Source organism: Crinia signifera, chromosome 5 (assembly GCF_055691185.1).
Source record: "Crinia signifera chromosome 5, ASM5569118v1, whole genome shotgun sequence".
Classification (NCBI taxonomy): Eukaryota; Metazoa; Chordata; class Amphibia; order Anura; family Myobatrachidae; genus Crinia; species Crinia signifera.
Genome location: NC_139221.1, coordinates 122,274,295 through 122,297,099, shown reverse-complemented (window position 1 = coordinate 122,297,099; position 22,805 = coordinate 122,274,295). Strand labels below are relative to the sequence as shown.

At 42.2% G+C, this 22,805-nt stretch overlaps 1 protein-coding gene across 1 annotated transcript in view; it reads right to left on the bottom strand.

Annotated features, from left to right (window-relative positions):
* BLOC1S5 (biogenesis of lysosomal organelles complex 1 subunit 5) overlaps positions 1 to 22,805 on the bottom strand; it is a 39,773-nt gene extending 16,968 nt beyond the window's left edge. Inside the window, exons 1-4 of the mRNA XM_083187955.1 lie at positions 22,532 to 22,805; positions 20,902 to 20,984; positions 11,814 to 11,943; positions 9,429 to 9,487 (exon numbers count right to left, since the gene is read on the bottom strand). Of these exons, the coding sequence (XP_083044081.1) occupies positions 9,429 to 9,487; positions 11,814 to 11,943; positions 20,902 to 20,984; positions 22,532 to 22,643 (384 nt within the window). The 5' untranslated portion in view covers positions 22,644 to 22,805. The remainder of the gene's footprint in view (positions 1 to 9,428; positions 9,488 to 11,813; positions 11,944 to 20,901; positions 20,985 to 22,531) is intronic.

Genomic DNA, 22,805 nt, shown 5'->3' with positions numbered 1-22,805 from the left:
AATAATCCTCACAACGTGGGACCCCCTGTCCAAATTAAGTTGCAATTAAATTTTATTAGTACATCTGAAGTTGCTGTTAATCAGTGTGTTTTCACGGTAATGACCCTTTATGGGTGCGACATAAGAGTGAGAATCCCTTTTATAAGGTAAAAAAGGGGAGAATAATATAATTATAAAGCTGTGCTCTCTCTTGCAGTGTTCAGGTACATATGACTACGTGCATCTGCAGATAATTGGCACACCTATCTCTCCGTAATATATACACCTAATATTTCACATGCATATATGACCTTTGAATAGCGGCTTTCATAATTGTGCCGTAATTAATGTGTACACATGAATTAATTCTAATCGGTCCGTCAGGCTCTCCTGGGCACTTTGTATGTTATTCACAAATTGCTCTCTATGTGATAGAGTAGTCTGACTTTCAAAGAATGACGTATCTCCAATGCGCAGAGGGTAAATTAGCACATAAATTTAGAGACATGCACCTGAAATTAGTGTGCAGGTATATTATACCGATCTAGGAGCAAGATATACTCGCTTATAGATATCAGATAAAGAAATTAACGGCACTAGAAAATATTACCGCGCTCACCATAAAAATGGTTTTGCTAGGTCTATGCAGGCAGTGGTGTAAACGAGACAATCTCGTATGCTTGCGGATTGCCTGGTGTGTACAGGGGCAGACCGCCCACTATACTTTCGGGCAGCACGCTACTGGGCAACAGATTGCCATGTAACTGAACAGTCTCGTAGGCTTGCAAATTGCCTCATGTGTAGAGGGGCAAGCCGTTTACTCTGCTCACGGGCAGCACGCTATTAGGGCAGCAAATTGCCGTATTATAGTCAGCTCGCAATAAAGACTAGATATATGTGGTGCAGCCGGCATGTACCACGCGTCTATGTCTAATGAACCCGCAAGTGCGGGGGAGCCGCTCACTTAGTCGCTGAAAAGGAATTTGTTAATTACAGATCGAAATGCATTGTAAGTGGGGAAGGGGATCAGGGGGTGAAGCCACGAAGTGTACGGTCGGCGTACGCTTCGCCAAGGAGCTTCGTCAGGTCCGTTGTGAGGATTATTATCCTTTTTATATAAATGTACATGTCTGTCTGTATATGTATTGTGTCTGTTTTTATTTCGCCTTATTTTATCTAAAATTAAATAAAAGTTATATCTTATGTATCTTTCATTCGGTGCACCACAAAGAGGCATACTTTCTTTTTTTCTACCTATGAAAAAAATCTTTGTTTGCGCTATTAAATTTTTTACTTGTTTATGCTCTGAACGATCACAAACTATTGTATGTGCCTGATTCAGACCTGTTTGCTAGGCTGCGAACATACGCTGGTAAAATGCTGCCCGACCGAATGCCCGCCGTGCAAATTCCCTCTCTAACATGTGAGGGGGATGTGTTCCCTAACACATACCCTTACATGCACAAACCCCACCATCGAAAATGGGGCTGAATTTTGACCCAGATAAACAGGTCTAAATCAGTCCCTATGTAAGATCATGGTGATTTAAATATACATAGAGTTGAGATGTTGCCAAAAGCTTCATGTAGAAGTGTATTATAAATATACTGTAGGTCTGTTCGCAGAACACTGAAAAATAAAACTGAAAGAGCAAAAACAAACAAAAAACAACCAACCAACAACAACAATGTTGTCATATTCAAAATGAATGTCTAATCTTGTTTCTAAAAAAGCAGAGGCTACGGTTGATAGTGTTTTCTCAGTTATTTTGTGCCCTGACCTTTTATAAGCATTTTCTCTATTTTCCTGTAAACAGAAGGGCACTGTATGAACAGGCCCTTTGGGCTTTCACCACTCCAGCCTTGGCCACAGAATGGAGACCACTGTTGATTTCCAGTGGGAGTGTATAGGTCATAGTGGTTTCCTGCTCTTGAAGTTAATACAAACAGCTAAAGGTTTAATCTTCTTCGGCTAAAGAATTAAAATATACCCATCATTTAAGGAAAGCGGTTTTGGCAGCTACATAACGCCCTTAAAAGGTTACAAAAGTAAGTTTCCCCGAGCTGTAAAAAAGTAAATCAGCTTTAAAGTAAATGTGTGTCAAGATTTTTCCAAGAAGTCAAGTATCTGAAATATATGAAGTAGGTAGACGATATTATTTTTGTATTGAAGACTTGTACTGAGTATATTATTGCCACACCGCTAGCTCATTCCACATAAAATCTGCAAATTGATATGGTTCTTCACTAGCCAGGTAGTGTACACGTCATAAAACAGCAGTAGCTTACTGAAAAATAAACAAGAGGTACAGGGCAATAGGATTCTAGTACATTCTAAGTAGATAGTAGCAGGGTGATTCGCCACATGAGAACCTATTTCCTGCCTGCTATGATGCTTCTAGCACAGTCAGATCTATATTTCAGATATACAGACCAAAGTGTGCAAGAAGCATCACAGCAGAGAAATGATACCCGAGGCAGGAAAGGGGAACAGCACAGTTTTTGTAAGGTGCAGAGCAGTACTAGAATGAACACTAAATGTTGGTGCCATTGGTTCCCCTTATTTCCTCCTAAATAGTATTCTGCCTTTTGTAGAAAACCAACGCTTGAACATGCTTTTTTATCTAGGGCTTGCATCTACTCAGAAGGAATCACCATAAAATAATCCACTTTCGAGAAGTTATTTTTTATCATTTGTTTTGCAACATCGTATGAACAGATAAAGTTTGCACAACATATATTTTTACAAGAATCTAGGTTTAGGAAGTGTAACCCCTTTGACTGAGCTTGTTGTAAGGTTCTTGTACACCCTATTTGTCACTTTCCTCCACCCAGACTACCCCATGTATGTGGATGTTAAGTGCACAAAGAGTTTCCATACATGCAGGTTTAAAACGGTAAAGTCAAAAAGTAAAGATGCAGGTGTTTGTACGGGTACTGTATACTGTATATGACAAATATAGTACAGCACAAGACGCTGTTGGAAGGAGTGCCAGAGAATCTCTTCTTCTCACAGCATTCTTTTATGCAAATGCTGATCAGCACATCAATCATTGCATGTCATATTTGACAATAGCACATCAGATTTTTATCCTTTCATTCTCTCCATTATCACTCTACTTTCACAGCAGTTAATCCACTGGTCTCAGTGAGATATTGTTCACAGCCACTTAAAAATGGGGACTTCTCAACCGTTCGGTAACATAATGCTCTCTGACACGGAGGACTATCTAGCTTACAATGGGGCAATTTCCGGTAATGTGGAGCACTCCACCATCACCTCCTAAGAAGCACCTAAGACAATTCCACATATTCTTTCACCTTTTAATAGCAGCCCTACCGTGACACAGGTGCCCTGTATACTCCTAACATCAGGGCTTTATGTGGAACCTGCTGTGGCCTACCCTAGGAACACCAGAAAAGTGCCTGTCCACCTAGCTCTGATGACACTTGCCAAACGGTCACCTACTGACCCAAGCTATCACTGTTTGCCCATGCCACTCTGGCGATTGTCTGTATGGATGCCTGCTCTCTGACAGGGTGTTCCATAAGCATTAGTTATGCTTTATAAATGAATTAAATTACTTTGTAGGCGTTTGCCAAGGAAAACTGAAGCAGGAATTGTTAGCCTCGATTCCTGTTTCAGTTTTTCTTGGCATTCATGTAGCTATTGTGCCACTGTGGTTACACAAACATTTATTTTTACAGGAGTTCAAAATTGGACCACAGACCCCCAAAGTTGGCCCAATAACTTAATATAGACCCTGACAGCAAAAGGCTAGGAACCTCTAGAAAAAGGCCATTCTGTTATGCTCAACATATTTCATATGAATGTATTGTATTCAGTGACAAGTGAGAATTCTTTAAGTTTAGAAACTTAAGATTAATGTTCATCAGCTATCACCATGCATTGTTTTATTTTTGTCTATAAACCAGTAGCGTCACAAATGCTGTGTGTAGAAAACTAACCCATCTCGCCGCCATCATGGCACGTTAGGACAAACTTAAACCAGAGACCATATAAAAGCATGCACAAAAATGCTCAATTTCTTCAGTATCCCCCCTTCCCAGGAGGGAGCTATAAACTCCTGGTCTTCCAAGAGCATATTACTATTATTTATGTATTTACATACATTTCCCTCTACATCATACTGTAACTGCAGTCTGACCCATAAAACTTAGGACTTTATTTGCAAATATTGCTATTTGGTAAGCTTGGAAATTGATTTCAAATTCAAAACAGTTTAGGCTAATGTTTTATTTTCAGAATTATACTGTTTAAGAAGTGAATATATTATAATTGTGAACTTTAAGCTTTTACAAACTATGTCAAACATTTAGTCCTAGGTAAAAAGCTCAAAAGAGCCAGCAACATACTTCATAGTTTTTTTCCTATTTAACAGAAAAGTTAGCACTGGAAACATTCATTCGTTAAGCATCAGAAACCTCAGGTTTTTACCACTAACCGTTAATTATATTTTCACAACAGAGACCAGTAAAGCTGGAAAGACTCTTTGGACCCCCTTCTGTGTCCTACCACTGTGTGTATAAGTGGGCATACCACTTTAACCCTTTGCTGGCAGCAGAAAAAGCCTCACTGATGAGCCCCTTGCTAAGTCGCAGAGGTACATTATATAGTGCTGTCATGTATAATAACTATTAAGGTCCATAAATGTATGGATAACCAAGATGGGGAAAAATTGCTGGGCTGAAAAAATGCTGCATACACACGGAGCGTTTTTCGGTCGGGCTGGACTGTTTTGCCGTCCACTCTCTTGCTCATCTGCTGGTAATACTAGCAGATGAGCGGCGGCTGCCCGCAATGATGTGGGAGTCACACATCAGCACTCATTGCTGCGCCATTCACACTGGGCAGCTTTCGAGCCGAAAGCTGCTAAAACGAGCAAACTGAGCTACTTTCAGCTCAAAGTCGCCCAGTGTGTATGGGCCTTTACTGTATGGTACATAGACCCCTTAATTTGAGGGCATGACATTGGCTATAGGTCTGTGTCTCTATATAATGAATCAAAACGCATGTTAAAAAAAAAAGGACTGAGGCCGTTCTATATAGCCTAGTCAGGATACAAGAAGCAAGTATCCCCAACATGCAAATCAAACTAGCAAAGCGAGTCACAGTGATTCACAAGTTCCCATGACAAGCTGTTCATGAATAGCAACTCTACATTCATACTTAATAAAACTATACTTGTAAGGTTTAAAAGAGCAACAGTTACACCATTTACCTTTCCACGAAGGGATTTTATATTTAATTCTATAATAAAAGTGGCCTTTACATTTAACTAACATGTTAAACTTGCTGCTCACAAAGTAAACAAGAATTGGGAACCTGTGGAAAAATGAAGCCACAGCGAGTGCAGGAGGGGTTAAATTGGACTGGTAGGCACTTGTACAGTGTTCCAGTGATGCCCTCTACTGGCTCTTGTAGTCATAAACATTAGACTTACTTGGCCTTTCCTGGACTGCTATGCTGTAGTAACATCGTTATGACCCAATGTTAGTATGTACCTAAATATTCTGAGCGAACCAAATCTGTCCTGTGTGGTGCCAAAAGATCTGAGAATCTGCATCAGCTTAGTAATATTTTCCTACACAAGTAGCATAGAAGTGGAGAGAAGTTTAAGCCAATGATGGATTAGTCCACATTAATTACAATTATCCACTTACAGATCACTATTTGCTTATACACCCCCTGCAACATTATTAAAACACACTACTTCTGATTGTTTCATGTGTGCTATTCACACATGTACAGTATATATAGTTATTAGGACAGAAAGCTGTCCGCATAACTAGATTACTCAAAAAAACATGGATACTTCCAGTCTTCTACAAATACTCTGAAATAGCCGAGCTATGGGCTTCTGGGATAAATTTGGCACGAAAGTGTTTCATATCCAACAGGTGTCATTCTTTATTATGTTCTAAGCAAAATAACTGTACATGCCTGTGAAGACAAAGGTGCTTGACTTCAACTAGATGTGCTCACTTTCACTCCCCTACAGTGAGGTGCTTCTCTAACTATACAGTCAGCATGTGTCTGACAGCTGGGAGAATGGCTGTGCAGAAATCAACTTTAATGGCCATGTACAGTATACTTGTGTATACTAGGATTTTTGTTGCGGATTTCGGTACAGCTACAGGCAAGGAAACATAAGGGAAGGAGTGACAAACGAGTACAGTTACATCATTCGCGCATACTAACAGAGGTTATTTTATGTTTTTGCGGTAAGCATAGTTAGACCACTTCTCAGCTATTATGCTTTCTGGCTGATGTTTTGGTCACTTTTGAAAGCTGGCAGAGCTTTCACTCTAGTGGTAGCATGAGGCGGAGTCTACAACCCACACAAGAGGCTCAGGTAGTGCAGCTCATCCAGGATGGCACATCAATGTGAGCTGTGGCAAGAAAGTTTGCTGTGTCTGTCAGTGTAGTGTCCAGAGCATGGAGGCGCTACCATGTGACAGGCCAGTACATCAGGAAACGTGGAGGAGGCCATAGGAGGGCAACAACCCAGCAGCAGGACCGCTATCTCCGCCTTTGTATAAGGAGAAATAGGGGGAGCACTGCCAGAATGACCTCCAGCAGGCCACAAATGTGCATGTGTCTACTCAAACGGTAAGAAACAGACTCCATGAGGGTGGTATGAGGGCCCAACGTCCACAGGTGGGGGTTGTGCTCACAGCCCAACACCGTGCAGGATGTTTGGCATTTGCCAGAGAACACCAAGATTGGCAATTTCGCCACTGGCACCTTGTGCTCTTCACAGATGAAAGCAGGTTCACACTGAGCACATGTGATAGAGTCTGGAGACGCCAAGGAGAAATATTCTGCTGCCTGCAACAACCTCCAGCATGACCGTTTTGGCAGTGGGACAGTAATGGTGTTGGGTGGCATTTCTATGGGGGGCCTCACAGCCCTCCATGTGCTCACCAGAGGTAGCCTGACTGCCATTAGGTACTGAGATGAGTTTCTCAGACCCCATGTGAGACCATATGCTGGTGCAGTTGGCCCTGGGTTCCTCTTAATGCAAGACAATGCTAGACCTCATGTGGCTGGAGTGTGTCAGCAGTTCCTGCAAGAAGAAGGCATTGATGCTATGGACTGGCCCGCCCGTTCCCCAGACCTGAATCCATTTGAGCACATCTGGGACATCATGTCTCGCTTTAGTCCAGGTCTGGGAGGAGATCCCTCAGAGGGCCATCTGCCACCTCATCAGGAGCATGCCCAGGTATTGTAGGGAGGTCATACAGGCATGTGGAGGCCACACAAACTACTGAGCCTCATTTTGACTATTTTTAAGGACATAACATCAAAGTTGGATCAGCCTGCAGTGTGTTTTTCCACTTTAATTTTGAGTGTGACTCCAATTCCAGACCTCCATGGGTTAATAAATTTGATTTCCATTGATCATTTTTTGTCTGATTTTTGCTGTCAGCACATTCCACTATGTAAAGAACAAGATCATTCAGATCTAGGATGTGTTATGTCAGTGTTCCCGTTATTTTTTTATTTGTACGGTCCGGCACTCCCAATAAAGAGTATTACTTGGTCTGGTGCCCCCACGGAGAGGGGTAGTATATCGTACAAAGGTGCGGAACTCAGACAGTTTCAATATGAAATTATGCAAAGAAGACAGCGCTGCTGTAATTTGACATTTCATTTTATTAGAAAAACTGTTTTAAAGTCATAAACACATGTACCACATTGACTTACCTAAATAGACTAGTTTCACCCTGGTGGGGAGGGGAGCCCGGGCAGCACAGCTGTGTCTGACAGCGTCTCAAGTTGATGACAACATCGGTGTATCCAAGCTCGTGTTGCCAGGGGTGTAGGGTTGCTACGACGACCAACACCATTTTAGTAAACAAATGTGAGTAGGTGCCGATGGTGGGGGAACAGCTGAGGGCGGTATTTGCGGGTGTCAGGAGAGGATGCAGAGAACGGGCTGCAGAGAGGACACCGGGGGGAGATTGTGTGCAACAACCTGATGGGTGTAGAAACCCGTCGGTTGTGCAAGGCAGTGACCAGCAGGTGCCGGGTCAGGAGTGTGACATGCAGGATAGCGTGAATGATGTGATTACAAACCGTTTACACAATCGTAGTGATAACATCATAAACTTCTGTGTACTATACACAGACTGATGCTAGGACATACCCCAATGGGTTTCGTCACGAAGACTTCATCAGAGGGCTGGCCTAGCGTTGGACAGTTGCCTTAATATACCCCAGTATGGTTTATTCATTAAGGCACAGCTGTACAAATCCTCAGCCGGCAGGGAAAGTGCACTGTTTCCACACATGAATCAGAGCATATTACTTCTCTCTTTAGGCGTACATCATGCAAACACCGTGCGGGATCATAAAGGATAGAACATATAAAGGACACATCAAATGTAGTGGACAAATATTAATAACGCATGAAATATAGTGGTCAATATTAAAAAATAAAGAATGAAAGATAGAATGCTGAATGTGGAAAAACCAGTTCAGGTTTTAGAGCAGCAGCAGCAGTCCAGGTTTTCTAAACGGATGTGATCAAGGTATGGCTGGTTAGCAGCACCTGTGGCTTCCTGTTATATGTGTGCCCAGGGCAGGAGGCCCATTGCGCCCAATGCTGAAAAGCAGCTGGGGCGATAGGCCGGTATTGTAATATTATGTTAGGTGCTCTCGAGTGTACCCTGACTGTGAAACCATGCTGAGCTGTTAACCTGGTACGCTGTTTACCTGCTACAAAATAAAGAACCCGAATTCATCTATATCCAGTGTATGTGATTCGATGCCATACATACTTCCTATACATATAATACATACACTCTCATAAATGTGTTGTAGAACTCCCATTACCATGTAAGTTATATCATAGATAACTATATTAAAATTACATATCATGTGCACAATCCACCTCTGCCAATCAAGCGACATTGCTCACTTTGGGCCAGATGCACGAAGCTTTAAAAAGTCATACAATGGAGATTGATAAATCACCAGCCAATCAGCCCCTAACTGTCATGTCACAGGCTGGGTTTTGAAAAATGTCAGGCAGGAGCTGATTGGTTGATTGTTTATCACTTTCCAATTGATCAATTTTTTAAGCTTAGTGCATCTTGTTATTGTCATGAATTGGGCAATTCAAAACATTACTGCATATGCAGGTAGCTGTCAAAGTGAAGGCGGAGTTACAGCTGAAACTAACATGTCATCTTTGGCCCACATCTCTCTATACTAGTGACGTCCCCTTTTAAACTAGCAAGAAAGTCCTTAACTGGAAGCACAAACTTGTGATGCCAAGCTAAAGTGCATGTGAGTGCTGAAGACTGGCCTAACTGCACAGACATATCCAGCTTCTCTGCGAGTAATACAGGCCTTCGGATCCCAGGATGTTTTGTCAATCTTGGAGTCATGTTAGAAAATGTCCTGTGAGCTATGTTTACCTTTGAGTTTTCCTGCTCTTGCCGGTGCAGCCTGTGGACGGTATTATTGGCGCTTTCCACTGAAAGAAACAGATTTGAATTGATTAATCAGGTGTTTTGACCTCACTGGGAATTGTATCCACACCAGAGTGTGGGATACAGCAGACTCCATGTAGTAAAACAGGCTATCTATATGCTCAGGAAGTGCCAGTGGCTGATAACGACCAAGGCCTGGTTCACTACATTGTACCCTGTTGCTTTAAACAAGCCAAAGCAGGAAAGGATATTAAAAAGCACATCACTTCATACTAATGACAACCAACAGGATTTTGTAGTTTCTGTACATATGGAAGGAAAAGCTCGTCTCGTGACAGATTGCCAACAGATGGGCACATGATTCAAATACTTCCTTTTTTTACATATTCTAGAGCTGCCAAATATTGTGAGTTGTAGAAATATGCCACTCACTGCACTTATTTACTACCCATGCAGAGCCATAAGCAGGTATTTATTAAATCAATCCAATCTAAATCCTATATGGAGAAAACAGCCTAACTATATAGAAGATGTATATAAGGGTTGACTGCAGCGCTGGAAAAATATGGTAGGACATTTTTTTGTAGCATCTGCAGGATTAGTAAGTCTTTCCAATAGGGACCTCAAAAAATATGACTTTCACGAATTTCTTAAAAATAACAGTCTCTTTATTTTAAAAAAGCAAATCAACCAATAAAAATGAAATATATATAAATAAATAAAAACATATGGAAAAACAGTTCCTTATTCACAAGAATGAAAGATTTGTAAGCTCCCCGGACCTCCTGGGGACATATTTTTCACTTTTTAATCCACTGATGTTAAATATTCCTATTTGAAGGGCCACTGCCGCTTCCACACTAGTACTCTTCTTCAGGATGCCACCTTGCTACTGTGGCAATCCTTCAGATTTTCCCTGTGTGTTAGGATTTTGTAGTGGAGAAAAGGGAAGAAGTCGTACGGCTTTTCTGATGTTATCGCACGTACTGCCCTTCCTTCCAGGTTTTGCCTGCGCTCGCAGTCTGGCGGGGTTCACGGCAAAGGCGCTTTGCCGTGAACCCCGCCAGACATAAGACCCCAGGTTTATGGGTACCTTTAATACATACTGTATACCCCTATTTCTGTTGAAGCACTTCGGTCTCCAGTGATTGCCTGAACTCTACTGGCTTCACCAACTAGCATCCCCTAACCAGCTGTCAGTGCTAAACTGATGAACATACTTCTGTGTTAAATTAATCTTAAATCATTTGTGGGTGCTATAATCATTGTATGATGAAAACAAATTCTTCATAAAAAAGTATTCATATGTCAAGGACATAAAGTTACCCTTTACCACAGGAAAATAACTTTTTAAACAAGATTTATGAAAAATAGTTTATATGTAAAGCTAAACTGCACATTTACACTGGAGGAAGCATTTCTACATAGCAAAGTCCTATCTGTTGTTTTAGGCTCCTCAATTAACCTAGAACTACAGACAGCAGTATATAGACACAGGTTTTATTTACATTGCATACTGTAACCGTGTGTTTTAACAGGAGAACCACGTACATGACCCATTTCTATAAAACACAAAATGCAGACTGGCTCCAGTACAAGGTGCAATCAGTTTGTAAAGTGATCCTCAGAATAGAATCAGCAGAAAAACAACATTTAATAAAATTGAAAAACATTACCTGCTGCCATCTGCGGAATACATTTTTCATTAAGTTTTTCAAATAAAAAAATGGTAATTTGGCAAGACCGAATGACTCTAGCACAGGGGTGGTGTCCATGTGGTCACTCATGGAGTAGACACAGGTGGTAACTAGTAGGTAACACACATAGCTTAGTGTGTATACACAACCCAGCCACTAGGTATGCCAATTTTGGGACACTTTTTAATCCCAAAAATAGGGATTGAAAAATGCTCAATCCCAAAATTGTATACTCCAATCCAGGGAGTAAAATAAGGATAATGCAATGTTAATTGTATGGTGGGGCGCTTGGAGGATCTCTGTGCAGAAGTCAGCTGAGACCTGGGTGGAGGTCTCTGTGCAAAATAGGACCGGCAGTTGGGGTATATGGCAATGAGAAAACAAAAATTACAGGAAGTTGGTAGAGCAATATACAATGAATGCACAAAACACAAATCCCAAATACTGTAACAAGAGCCTGGCCACCTTAGAATCACAGATGTTGAGGTTAACTATGTGACAAAAGAAAGTGAAGGCTCAATCAAGAACATGTAAACTATGTTACAGACGTAATGCACCATGTCAATATTCTATAATAGCGTATCACTAAAGACACCAATAGTGGTGGAAAAATCTAGGTTTTTCTTTTGATCTCTACTAACTACTCAGGTATTACTGTAAATATAGGACTTACAAGTTTTAATAACCAAACTCAGCTGGTCTTGCATTACATCTGCACATCTTGGAAGAATATGATCATTGGTATCAAAAACGCTGTTTTTCACATTTTCAAGAACTCTCATTTCTCGATGTCCACGTTTTTCCTTAAAAAAAAAAACCAGAGCATTATTAAATTACAATATTATTATTTATTTATTTATTAACAGTTTCTTATATAGCGCACACATATTCTGCAGCGCTTTACAGAGAATATTCGAACAATCACATCAGTCCCTGCCCCAGTGGAGCTTACAATCTATATTCCCTACCACATATACACGCACACACAGACATTCTAGGATTAATTTTGTTAGGAGCCAATTAACCTACCAGTATATTTTTGGATTGTGGGAGGAAACTGGAGCACTAGGAGGAAACCCACGCAAGTATGGGGGAATATACAAACTCTGCACAGTTCGGGCCACTTTCTGGACATCTACATGCTGAAGTATGTAGAAGCCCAATATGCTATAGAACAGAAATTTAAAAAAAAGGTACTTGAGTAGTTTCACGGTGGCAGTTACGTAATTAGCGTAGCATCCCTGTCAGAATCAGCGTAGTGTTCCCGTGGGAAGTGTAGGTAGCGTAGTCAGCGTCCCTGTCGGAATCAGCGTTGTGTTCCCGCGGCTGCAGCCGTTGGCCTACGCTAACAGCGTAGCTTAAGCTGCCGCCGGGAAACTACACAAGTAGTCAATCAGGCATCCCTCTTAGTATCAGCGTCGTGTTCCTGCCCCTTCGCAGCCAGACGGAGCTTACGTACTTAGCGTAGTCAGTCAGCGCTTATTATATTGTGTGGGAACCATTGACCATTTTAACCTGCCTGACATGACAGGTGTGAATGTGTTCCTGAAACAGCCCCACTATCCACGCTAGCCCAAAGCGTGGAGAGCGCAGCGAGCCCCGCGTCCTCCCGACCTGTTCATACCCCCACTATCCATGTCGATGTGGAGTTGATTCTATAAAGTGTGGCGAGCGTAGCGAGCCCACGGAGGGGATGCGGAATATACTGTATGTGAAGTAATCCGCGTACGCCACACTTGATACAATCAACTCCACACTGATGTGGATAGTGAGGGTATGAACAGGTCGGGAGGATGCGTACCGCGTCTGCTCACCATGCTTCGGGCTGGCGCGGATAGTGGGGGTTTGAAAAGGAGGCATTTGCCAGTATGTAACATGGAGCACTGGTAAATGCGTCCTTTTAACCCCGTCTCCCTGAAGCGGACACAGGCAGGGTTGACGTACCCTGCCCACAAGAATTACTGAGACGCACAACCGCCTGAGGACGCTTGTGCGTCTCAGACAGATGGAGCCCCTCTCCGCCGGTGCCCGCATGATCCCCTCTCCCCGCCGGCGTCTGCCAGCGCAGGGGATCTGGCGGTTACCGGCGCTGTGTAAGAAGCACTCTCTACACTTGCCAGGGACAGTGAGGACATAGCTGCACAACGTAGCTTAAGCTAGCTGTGAAACTACACACCTGTGCAGTTTCACAGCGGCAGTTACGTAGTCAGCGTAGCGTCCCTGTCAGAATCAGCGTAGTGTTCCTGCGGGCAGCGTAGTTAGCGTCCCTGTCAGAATCACCGTAGTGTCCCCGCGGCCGTAGCCGTTGGGCTACGCTAACACCGTAGCTTAAGCTGCCGCCGTGAAACTACACAAGTACCAATAAAAAAACCAGATACCAAAGCGTTTAATCATGTTGTATACTAGCAGCCCTTCTCATAAAATCAACAAATAGAAGATTCACAGAGTTGATTATACTATTCGAAAAAGAAAATGTGGTTTGTCTACTCAACTTAAAGTACATCTACAGACACGCTAAAACAACCTGTACAAGTAACATTTGTTAAATAGAGGAGATGCTAATAGGCTATATCCAGTGAACTTATTCTGTGTCCCCAGTGCTCATTTCACAGTCTGAATTTGATCTTCTTCAACATTACCAGCCCTTTTCCACAGATCTAAGGTCAGAGAACATGCTGTCTGTACTATGCATTCTCCCATCATTAGCAGGAGCTGCAGTATTCCCTATTACTACACTAAAGAGCGAATACAAACCCTGTTACGCACATACTTGAGGTCACATTGAATTGTCAGATTCGGTTTTATTGTCGGTTTAACATAGCTCTTAACACAGCTGCTACAAGTTAGTATATATTGTTTTTTTATTTCCTAAGTACAAGTGTGGCTTTAAATGATTACGGAGAATAACAGGAAATGCAGAAGAAAGAATCAAATGACTAAATCCTGCTATAGGAACACCTACTAAAGGTGGGTCTTGGCTCACTCAGTTATCTGCCAATAGAGCAGACAGCATGTTCCTTCACACATTCTCCATGTCATATGGTCGTTTTATCAGCCACCACAATTATTTATTTACAGTTTCTCATATAGCGCAGCATTTTCCGTTGCGCTTTACAATTGGAAACAACAGTGATAAATCAAACTGGGTAGAAACAAACCGACATAGAGGTAGGAGGGCCCTGCTCGCAAGCTTACAATCTATAGGGACTCCTGCATGCGGTCATCCATATGTACCCCATCACGATATGCATAGTAGTTTATTACAGTAGTCCAAAATCAGCAATTTCTTATTTCATCTCTCTAGGTTATTAAGTTGTACTTTTCCCAGAATACACCAGTGCCACAATGGGAGCAACCAGCACACAGCATTTTCTTAGAAAGGAAATAGAAGCACCACCCACAATCCCCTGCATCATCAGTGCTCACTGCTATTAGGCCGCACGGTTTTGGGACTATGTGCACACACACATTGTATGCGAACATGTAAGAAAAAATCAATACAAAAAAAAAAAAAAAAAAAAAAAGTACAAAATCACATTGGGCAGTTATTGATGTTTACATTGTAACCCAATGACTGCAAGATACATCCTATACATTTTCAGCTGCATGTAGGCATAATGCCTTATGCCCCTTTCAGACCACACTTAAAAACCGGTATTTTGCCGATTTTTAACGGTTTTAAAATGGTAATCTGTGCGGTCTGAAAGGTGCAGAACCATTTTACTGTTTTACAAAAGCCGTTTTTGTAAAACGGTTAAAATGGAGGGTCCTACCCGTTTCAGACCCGGTATTTTGGCATCAAAATCGGGTCTGAAACGGTATTTAGGACCCAGCCAATGAGCTGGGTCCTAAATTCAGCGCAGTGAATATTTAAAGAGCGCTCATTAAATATTCACAGCACAGGAGCCCCCCGCCGACCCCCCCTCCCGCGGGTTAACATCCCCGAACACCCCCCCCCCCCCCCCCGCAATGTGTTTAAGAAGAGCAGGAGGCTTCTTATAAGAAAAGTGACTTTCGGAAAATGGCTGCCCCCATACGAAAGACAGTTTTTTTAAACTGGTTTTCCTATGGGGCAGCCGTTTTCCGAAAGTCAGTTTTTTTTTTTATAAGCGCATCCGTCCATACAGTACTGCCGGGATCTGCAACGGGAGGTACCGGCTGCACGGAGGGGGGGTTTCTTAATCACATTGGGGGGGTGGGGTGTGTGTGTGATGTTAACCCTAGGGGGGGGGGGGGGGAGGGGGGGAGGTGACATTAGCCCCAGGGGGCGATGTTAACCCTAGGGGGGGGGGGGGGTGGTGGTGGTGTTAACCCTAGGGTGGGGGGGATGTTAACCGGGGGGGGGGGGGGGGGGGGGGGCGGCGCTGAAGACTGACCCTGTATTTGGAAAGTCTCAAAAAACGGGTCTGCCAGTGTAAAAAAAAAACGGCACTTAAACGGTAATATACTGTTTAAGAGATGCGGTGTGAAAGGGGTTATACCTGGCAGACCCGTTTTTGGAAACGTTTTCAAATACAGGGTCAATGCCAGTTATGCGTTCTGAAAGCAGCATTATTCACCCTAAGCAAGAATACTTCATGAATGTTGAATAATCCCCTATTTGCAGCTTTAATTGCTTCCCACTAGGGTCTGAGAAAGGGATATAAAGATTGAGAATGCATTTACACTGACATGCTACCTGCACAGTGTTATAAGGATGAAGACTGAAATAGAATTTTTTTTTGTTTAGAAGGCATTTGTATTTTAGTATTACTGAAGCTAGAGAAATACTTTAGTCATAGTTACCTTGTTACATAAACTGCAAAGAACACATAGGCACATGAACAGTTGTGAATAGAGTGAACCAATCATTTTAGATTTACAAAGAAGCGTTCATTATCACACTCCAGAGTCCAGCACATTGCAGAAGATGAGTTCTGCAGGCCTGGAAAATGGTTCAAAAGAATCCCTACTACAAAGAGTAGAAGCATTTTAATAAACCCTTAGTGGAATGAAACACAGACACAGCTGAAGACTGGAATATTAGCTCACAACTGCACCTCGCACAAGCCGCTCAAAGTACATCTGTTTTGAACATGTGTGTCTGCTAAGCATGACCCTCCTTTCTGAGGTGAAGAATGTTAAAAGCCACATATAGAAATACATTCTAACAAGATAAAAACAGGATAGTAAATCTGTCAGTAGCACATTAAAGATAATAGTCAGTCTACCACCATCTAGTGGTGATACTGGATTGGTGCAGCCTCAGCTTAGCTCTTAATTATAGGCTCATTTTATACTGCAGGCAAAGTAGTGTGGAGAATTAGCTCAAGCACAGTAGTAGGCAAAGTGGTTTCATGCAGCTCAGGAGGCAGGCGTACATTATGCAGATTCAGTTTGGTTAAATAAAATAATTGAATTTTAATTGAAAAAAGTTCCTACACATGGGCTTGTTTTCATGACAACACAACTTGGAAGAAATGGGACCCTGGGTTAATAATAAAGTTTAAATGTATCCATAAATGACAGCAAAAAGTGTTTAATAATATAACCAGGGTGCCATCCTTCCCCACTTCTAGCAGTGAAATGAATGGTCAATTGAGCCAGTGAAAAAGATGCCCACGTGCAGAGGTCTTTAAGATTGGTGTATTTCCATATGGTAGGAGTCCATCTGTGACTACGGTTTCTGATGTGTACATACTGTATGTCAATAACATATTGATGTTATTTGATATTGCTCACTTAAAAAAATGATTTTACACTATTTGCTGCACTGCACTGTACCATACAATTAAGGGTCTATTAGGTCCATGGCCAATAAAATTGTGCTCTGTGGGAGGAAACTGGAACACAAGAGAACACCCATACAAACACAGGGAGAATGTACAAACTACACAGAAGAGTGCCCTGGCCAGTATGGGACCTGTCAGCCCAATGACGCAGCAATGCTAACACACTGGGTCACTATGCTGCAAATAGCCAATACCTTTTTGTAAATGGGTTCCACAAGAGTACCACATTTTAACACAATGGTACCCTTTGCATTTTAATTGTTGTTTATGTGCAGTGTTCTGCAGTATTCTACTCATGTCTGTGCTTTTACCTCTTTATGGGCCTAATTCAGACCTGATCGCAGGACAAATTTGTTCTCAAAATGGGCAAAACCATGTGCACTGCAGGTGGGGCAGTTAGATGTGAGTGAGGTATTTTGTCTCTGTGCAGGGTAAATACTGGCTGCTTTATTTTTACACTGCAATATAGATTTTAATTTGAAAAATCTAACTCTCTCTATACATGTTACATTTGCCCCACCTGCAGTGCACATGGTTTTGCCCATTTTGAGAATAAATTTGCCCTGCGATCAAGTCTGAACAGTAATAGAGGGTGAGATTTAATAGGATGAGAGATTCAGAAAGTGAGAGATTTGGTAAGAAATCTCTAGTTTTTTTTAAAGCGGCAATCATTTACACTTCAAAATCAAGCTAGTTTTGCAGTGTAAATGATTGCCGCTTTAAAAAAACTGGAGATTTCTTACCAAATATCTCACTTTCTGAATCTCTCATCCTATTAAATCTCACCCAGAGTCTCCTGCTAGGGCTGATTTTTACTCAATACTTATATTCATGTAAATTATCAATGTCTTTCAACTACGGACGTGTCCAAGTGCACAGCATGTGTGTCACATGTGTGTGTGTGTGTGTGTGTGTGTTGTGTGTGTGTGTGTACACATAGGGTTCACTCGCAAAGGCAAATTTCTTCTCAAATGGACAAAACCATGTGCACTGCAGGGGGGGGGGGGCAGATGTAACATGTGCAGAGAGAATTATGTTTGGGTGGGGTTTTACTTCAAACTGATATCTATATTGCAGTGTAAAAATAAAACAACCAGTATTTACCCTGCACAGAAACAAAATAACTCCCCCAAATCTAACTCTCTCTATACATGTTACATCTGCCCCACCTGCAGTGCACATGGTGTTGCCCTTTTTGAGAATACATTTTTACTGTGATCAGATCTGAATAAGGGCCATAGTCACAGGGTCTCAGGAATGTATGGAGTATTACTGGGTGTGACTGTGAAATGGCTAAATATACGTACAAAGACAGACAGACAGACTTGAGTCAAAGACATTTCTGGGTAGAGATTGGCTGACAGCTTCAAACCAAAAAGATTATTATGTATCAGTAATCACATTAACAGGCATAATTTCCATTTCCCCAGTATTCTTCTACATCAGACTCATATAGCGTTTCTTTTCAGCAAAATAATTTGGAGAAACACAATAACAGGAGGAGAGATTGTTGTTGCCATGGCACACTTCTCCACTCTTATCTAGTGTTCATTCTAAACCAGCCATCTTTGAAAATCCATGCAGTTCCTCTTCCCTGCCTGGTGTGTCGCTGTCTGCTTTAGTGATTCTAGCACATTGTGGTCTGTAGATCAGCACTGATATGCAAACCAGACCTGTGCTAGAAACACAACAGCAGACGGCGACACCCCAGGCAGGGAAGAGGAACTGCATGGGTTTTCAAAGATGGCGGGTGCTGCTAGAATGAACACTATTATCACTGCTTCATGTGTCTACCCCATAAATGTACTATTGGGGTAGACAGTTGACATATTGTACTCATCCCCATTGTACCGTAATAACCCTATTCTGCAGCAGTCAACCACAATTAGACTGCAACAACTACATGAATTAATAGTTACCATACGCAGCAATCACACTTTACACTGCAATAGAATAAAGTCAATCTGCAGTCATAGAAGAATACCTAGATTGAAACTATCTCATAACCTAAACCACTAATTTGACCTTTCATTAAATAAAAAATGCATTGCACATATTTAAAAACCCTATGGTTCCAATTGTAGTCTATGTAGAATGCATGCAAAATATATACTTGTCATTTATGAAGGAGTCAGACAGTAGTAAAATAGATGAGTGAGGGGAGGTCAGCTCCAAATCCCAAAACAAAATCATTATTTACACAAAATGCAGCCAGATTTGAAATAGGAAGTTAACAGTCCATATTAAGACATAATTACATTATACGAAATGAAAGAAAAATAGAATGTACTGATAAAAACACAACTTTTACATGAAGAAAAAAAGCTTTCTACCAGAAACAATAAAAAAATCCATCTTGCATTTCTCCACTTTTACCATAAAAGCCCCAAATGGTTAATACTGAAATTAGGTGTGCGGACAGATGTTTAGGTGCTGCACAGTAACTACTTTGGCAATATTTAATGTCAAGCTTTCTTTCATTATTTCTATAGGTCAACACACTGACATAGCTGGACATTTCATTAAATGAGTCCATGTAATACCCCGTTCTCACTGCAGCCAAATTCCCGGGTCTAGCATGAAGAAGTTCTACCCGGGAATTTGCCTTTTAACACAGGATTTTTGGCAGTATGAACGGGTCGCATACCCGGATCTCAGACACGGGTAAAACCCTTCTTTTTACCCGTGTCTGAGATCCGGGTATGCAGACACGGGTTGACCCGTTCACACTGCCGAAAAACCAGTGTTAAAAGGCAAATTCCCAGGTAGAACTTCTTCACCTGGGAATTTGCCTTGCAGTGAGAACGGGGTCCAGTGCGGCAGTCCCCGGCATTTCAATGCCGGAGAAAAGCCGTGTATTTCTCACTCGCAGTGAGAACACGGCATAACTGAACTGGAATTATATGCCACATATTCACACTCATCTACTATGCAGATGTGTCCTCGCACACTGTGGCGTCAGTCATGCCAAACAGCCTTCTCATCACGCAGGATCCCATGCGACTCAGCAACATGTCTTAAATTGCACATTTTATTTAAAACTACTCTGCATGGGTACTTCTAGATAGGAGGAGGCCTGTGTACAGAGCGCTGTGGAATCTGGGCACTAGTGCATCCCAGAGTATAGTGCGCATGCGCAAAACACTGGTGAGTAAGGTAAGGTAAGTTTTGAAAATTATGGTTGCCGTTTATGCGATGTGAGACCTGGCTCATGTGCACTGCACCCATTATAAATATGCCTGTGCTACACGGCTAGACTACACGGATCAATTCCATGTGTGATATCTGTTCATCTGTGAGTTTGTGACTGTTTTAAACTAATTCCTGTGCGGTTAGACTCGCAGCCTAGAGGGCCTTATTCGAGTTCACTCTTTCAGACAAAATCCTTCTTAGATGGACAAAACCATGTGCACTGCAGGGGGGCAGATGTAACTTGTGCAGATCTAATTAGATTTGGGTGGGTTTTACTTCAAAGTGAGATCTATATTGCAGTGTTAAAATAAGCAGCCCGTATTTACCCTGCAAAGAATCACCAAAAAAATCACCAAATCTATTTCTATCTGCACATGTTACATCTGCCCCCCTGCAGTGCACATGGTTTTGTCCATCTAAGAAGGATTTTGTCAGAAAGAGTGAACTCGAATAAGGCCCAGAGTCTCTAGCACATTCTAAGTGGTTTCCCATGACGTCTATTCAAAGACAACATCAATACTCTACTCTTAAAAGCAGCTCAGTCAGGCGTCACATCATGTATGGCGTATAGAGGCTAATGTATGAGGACACATCTGCAATTTGCTTTTGGAGCTGAAAGGTTAGCTCTGATTCAAGTACAAAACTTTAGTTTCTCAGCGTAGTAAGCCACTATAGCAACATACACTTTCAAAATCTAAATTTCCCTATGAAGACATTTTTGAGAATGGTTTACAAACGCCTACTAAACATGGGAGCTACAGCGCTACAGTTACAAGAAATAACAATAGTAGTACCAACCTCAAACTCCTTAATGAAGTACCGGGTTTCCCCCTGTATGACTGGCCGGTGATCCAGCAGTCTAGAATGTATTTCTCCAACATCTGTAAAATGATTTGACCATTTAATGCAATTGAGGAAAAAATAATTAAACAAATATATATATATATATTTTATTTTTTTATTTACGATTTTATATAGAGAGCCTGCACCCCATTGTTATGATCAGCAGTGGCTGCCACTACCTATGCTGATAACAATATTTTGGTATCACTTATATATCAAAGAACTTTTGGAGATTTTGCTAAATTCTCCTCCATAACCTCAAATTTACACATTTTTAGTATACAAACTGCATTTCTCATACCTGTACGAAACGTGTTCTGCTAACAGAAAATTGTAAAATAATACCATAGGAAGCAATTGCAAAAATAATGCAGCCTTTGATGGTGTTATGCAGGCTTTATTCCTGCTCGGCCCTTTCCTTAATGCAGACAGGCGGAGCATAGCCCAGAGCCAGCTTCTGTGATCATACTGCATGTCTGACAGGACACAAGAGGATCACGGAGAAAATAAAGTTAGAACAGGAAAAAAGAAAAGTAAGAAAAAAAAAAAGGTACTTCTGTTAGTTGGGCGCCCACTATAGTTAGTACGCTCATACCCCCACTATCCATGTCGGCAAGGAGTTGATTTTATATAGTGTGGCGAGCGCAGGGGAGGGGAGTGGTTATAATTAAGTTATGGGGCAAATTAAAAAGGTTAACTGTCATTAATACAAAACTGTTGCTGTGCATGGTCATATTAGGCAGATTATCTGTTTTAGGTCTTTGTCACTTGTATATCAGAATCAGCTTTATTGGCCAGGTATACTTGAATATACAGATGGAGCGTGCTCCATCCTTTCAGATGCTGGCGATTCTATCGCCAGCCCCCGTCAGCCGTCGGCTGCCCCCACCTTCCTGAGCGGAAACAGGCAGGGTCCCGCCGCCGAGAGACTGGGACGCGCGTGCGAGACGCATGCGCGTCCCAGTCTGATGGAAACCCTCTCCGCCAGCGGGAATGTTCTGGTGAGCGCCTGCCAAGGAAGAAAAGGGCTCCATCTGTACTAGGAATTTGGTTTGGTTTTCTGTGCAACAGCCAGGGTGGGAACAGGTACACGTACAGTCATAAAGATATTCTGTGAGTGATATGTTCAGAAGTTCACATGTCAGCAGGTTAACCACTTGAGGGAAGACAACATCACCTGCACACGGAAATATGTGTTTTATAGTAGTATTACAATTGCCTTCCTCGAATGACAATGAATGGCATATCACTCAGGTCAGAAAGATAAGGGCTAGGGACAGCATGACATTACACATACAGTAGGTGGCACCTCCCTTAATATGACTTCCCCCGTTAACCCGGCGGGGTGTCAAATGATGAGATTACATTCGGTTCAGTAATACTGTGCTCAGCAGGTGACAGCACACATGCAAAAAAAACAAAAACGAAACTAGATGACAACATAGCAAACAGGACAATCAGTTTCAAGTGTATAGGTGATGAGGTAATCAGTGCCTTGTGCCTCACACATAGGAAATGACATTATACCGAGCTCATAATAACCATAGAAATGTGTTTCATGTGCCGACGCGTGTGTGTAGCGTACCCCTGATAATAAGCTGGGTCGCAGGCCCCAAAGAAGCGACGTGTTCCCGGTGTTTTGGGCTCAGAGTTAGCGGACTTCCTGCAGGCTTGGCCGGGGAGCTGCTGCTGCTCATCGCGTCAGCGGGTGGGGCAGCGATCAGCAGCAGGGAGCGGACACGGAGACTGTGCCCACACTGACAGCAGCACCGTACACACACTCACACTGCTGGCCGGGCACCGCACCACGGCAATCACACAGCGATAGGCCAGCATTGGTTGTAACGCGGCTCAGGATT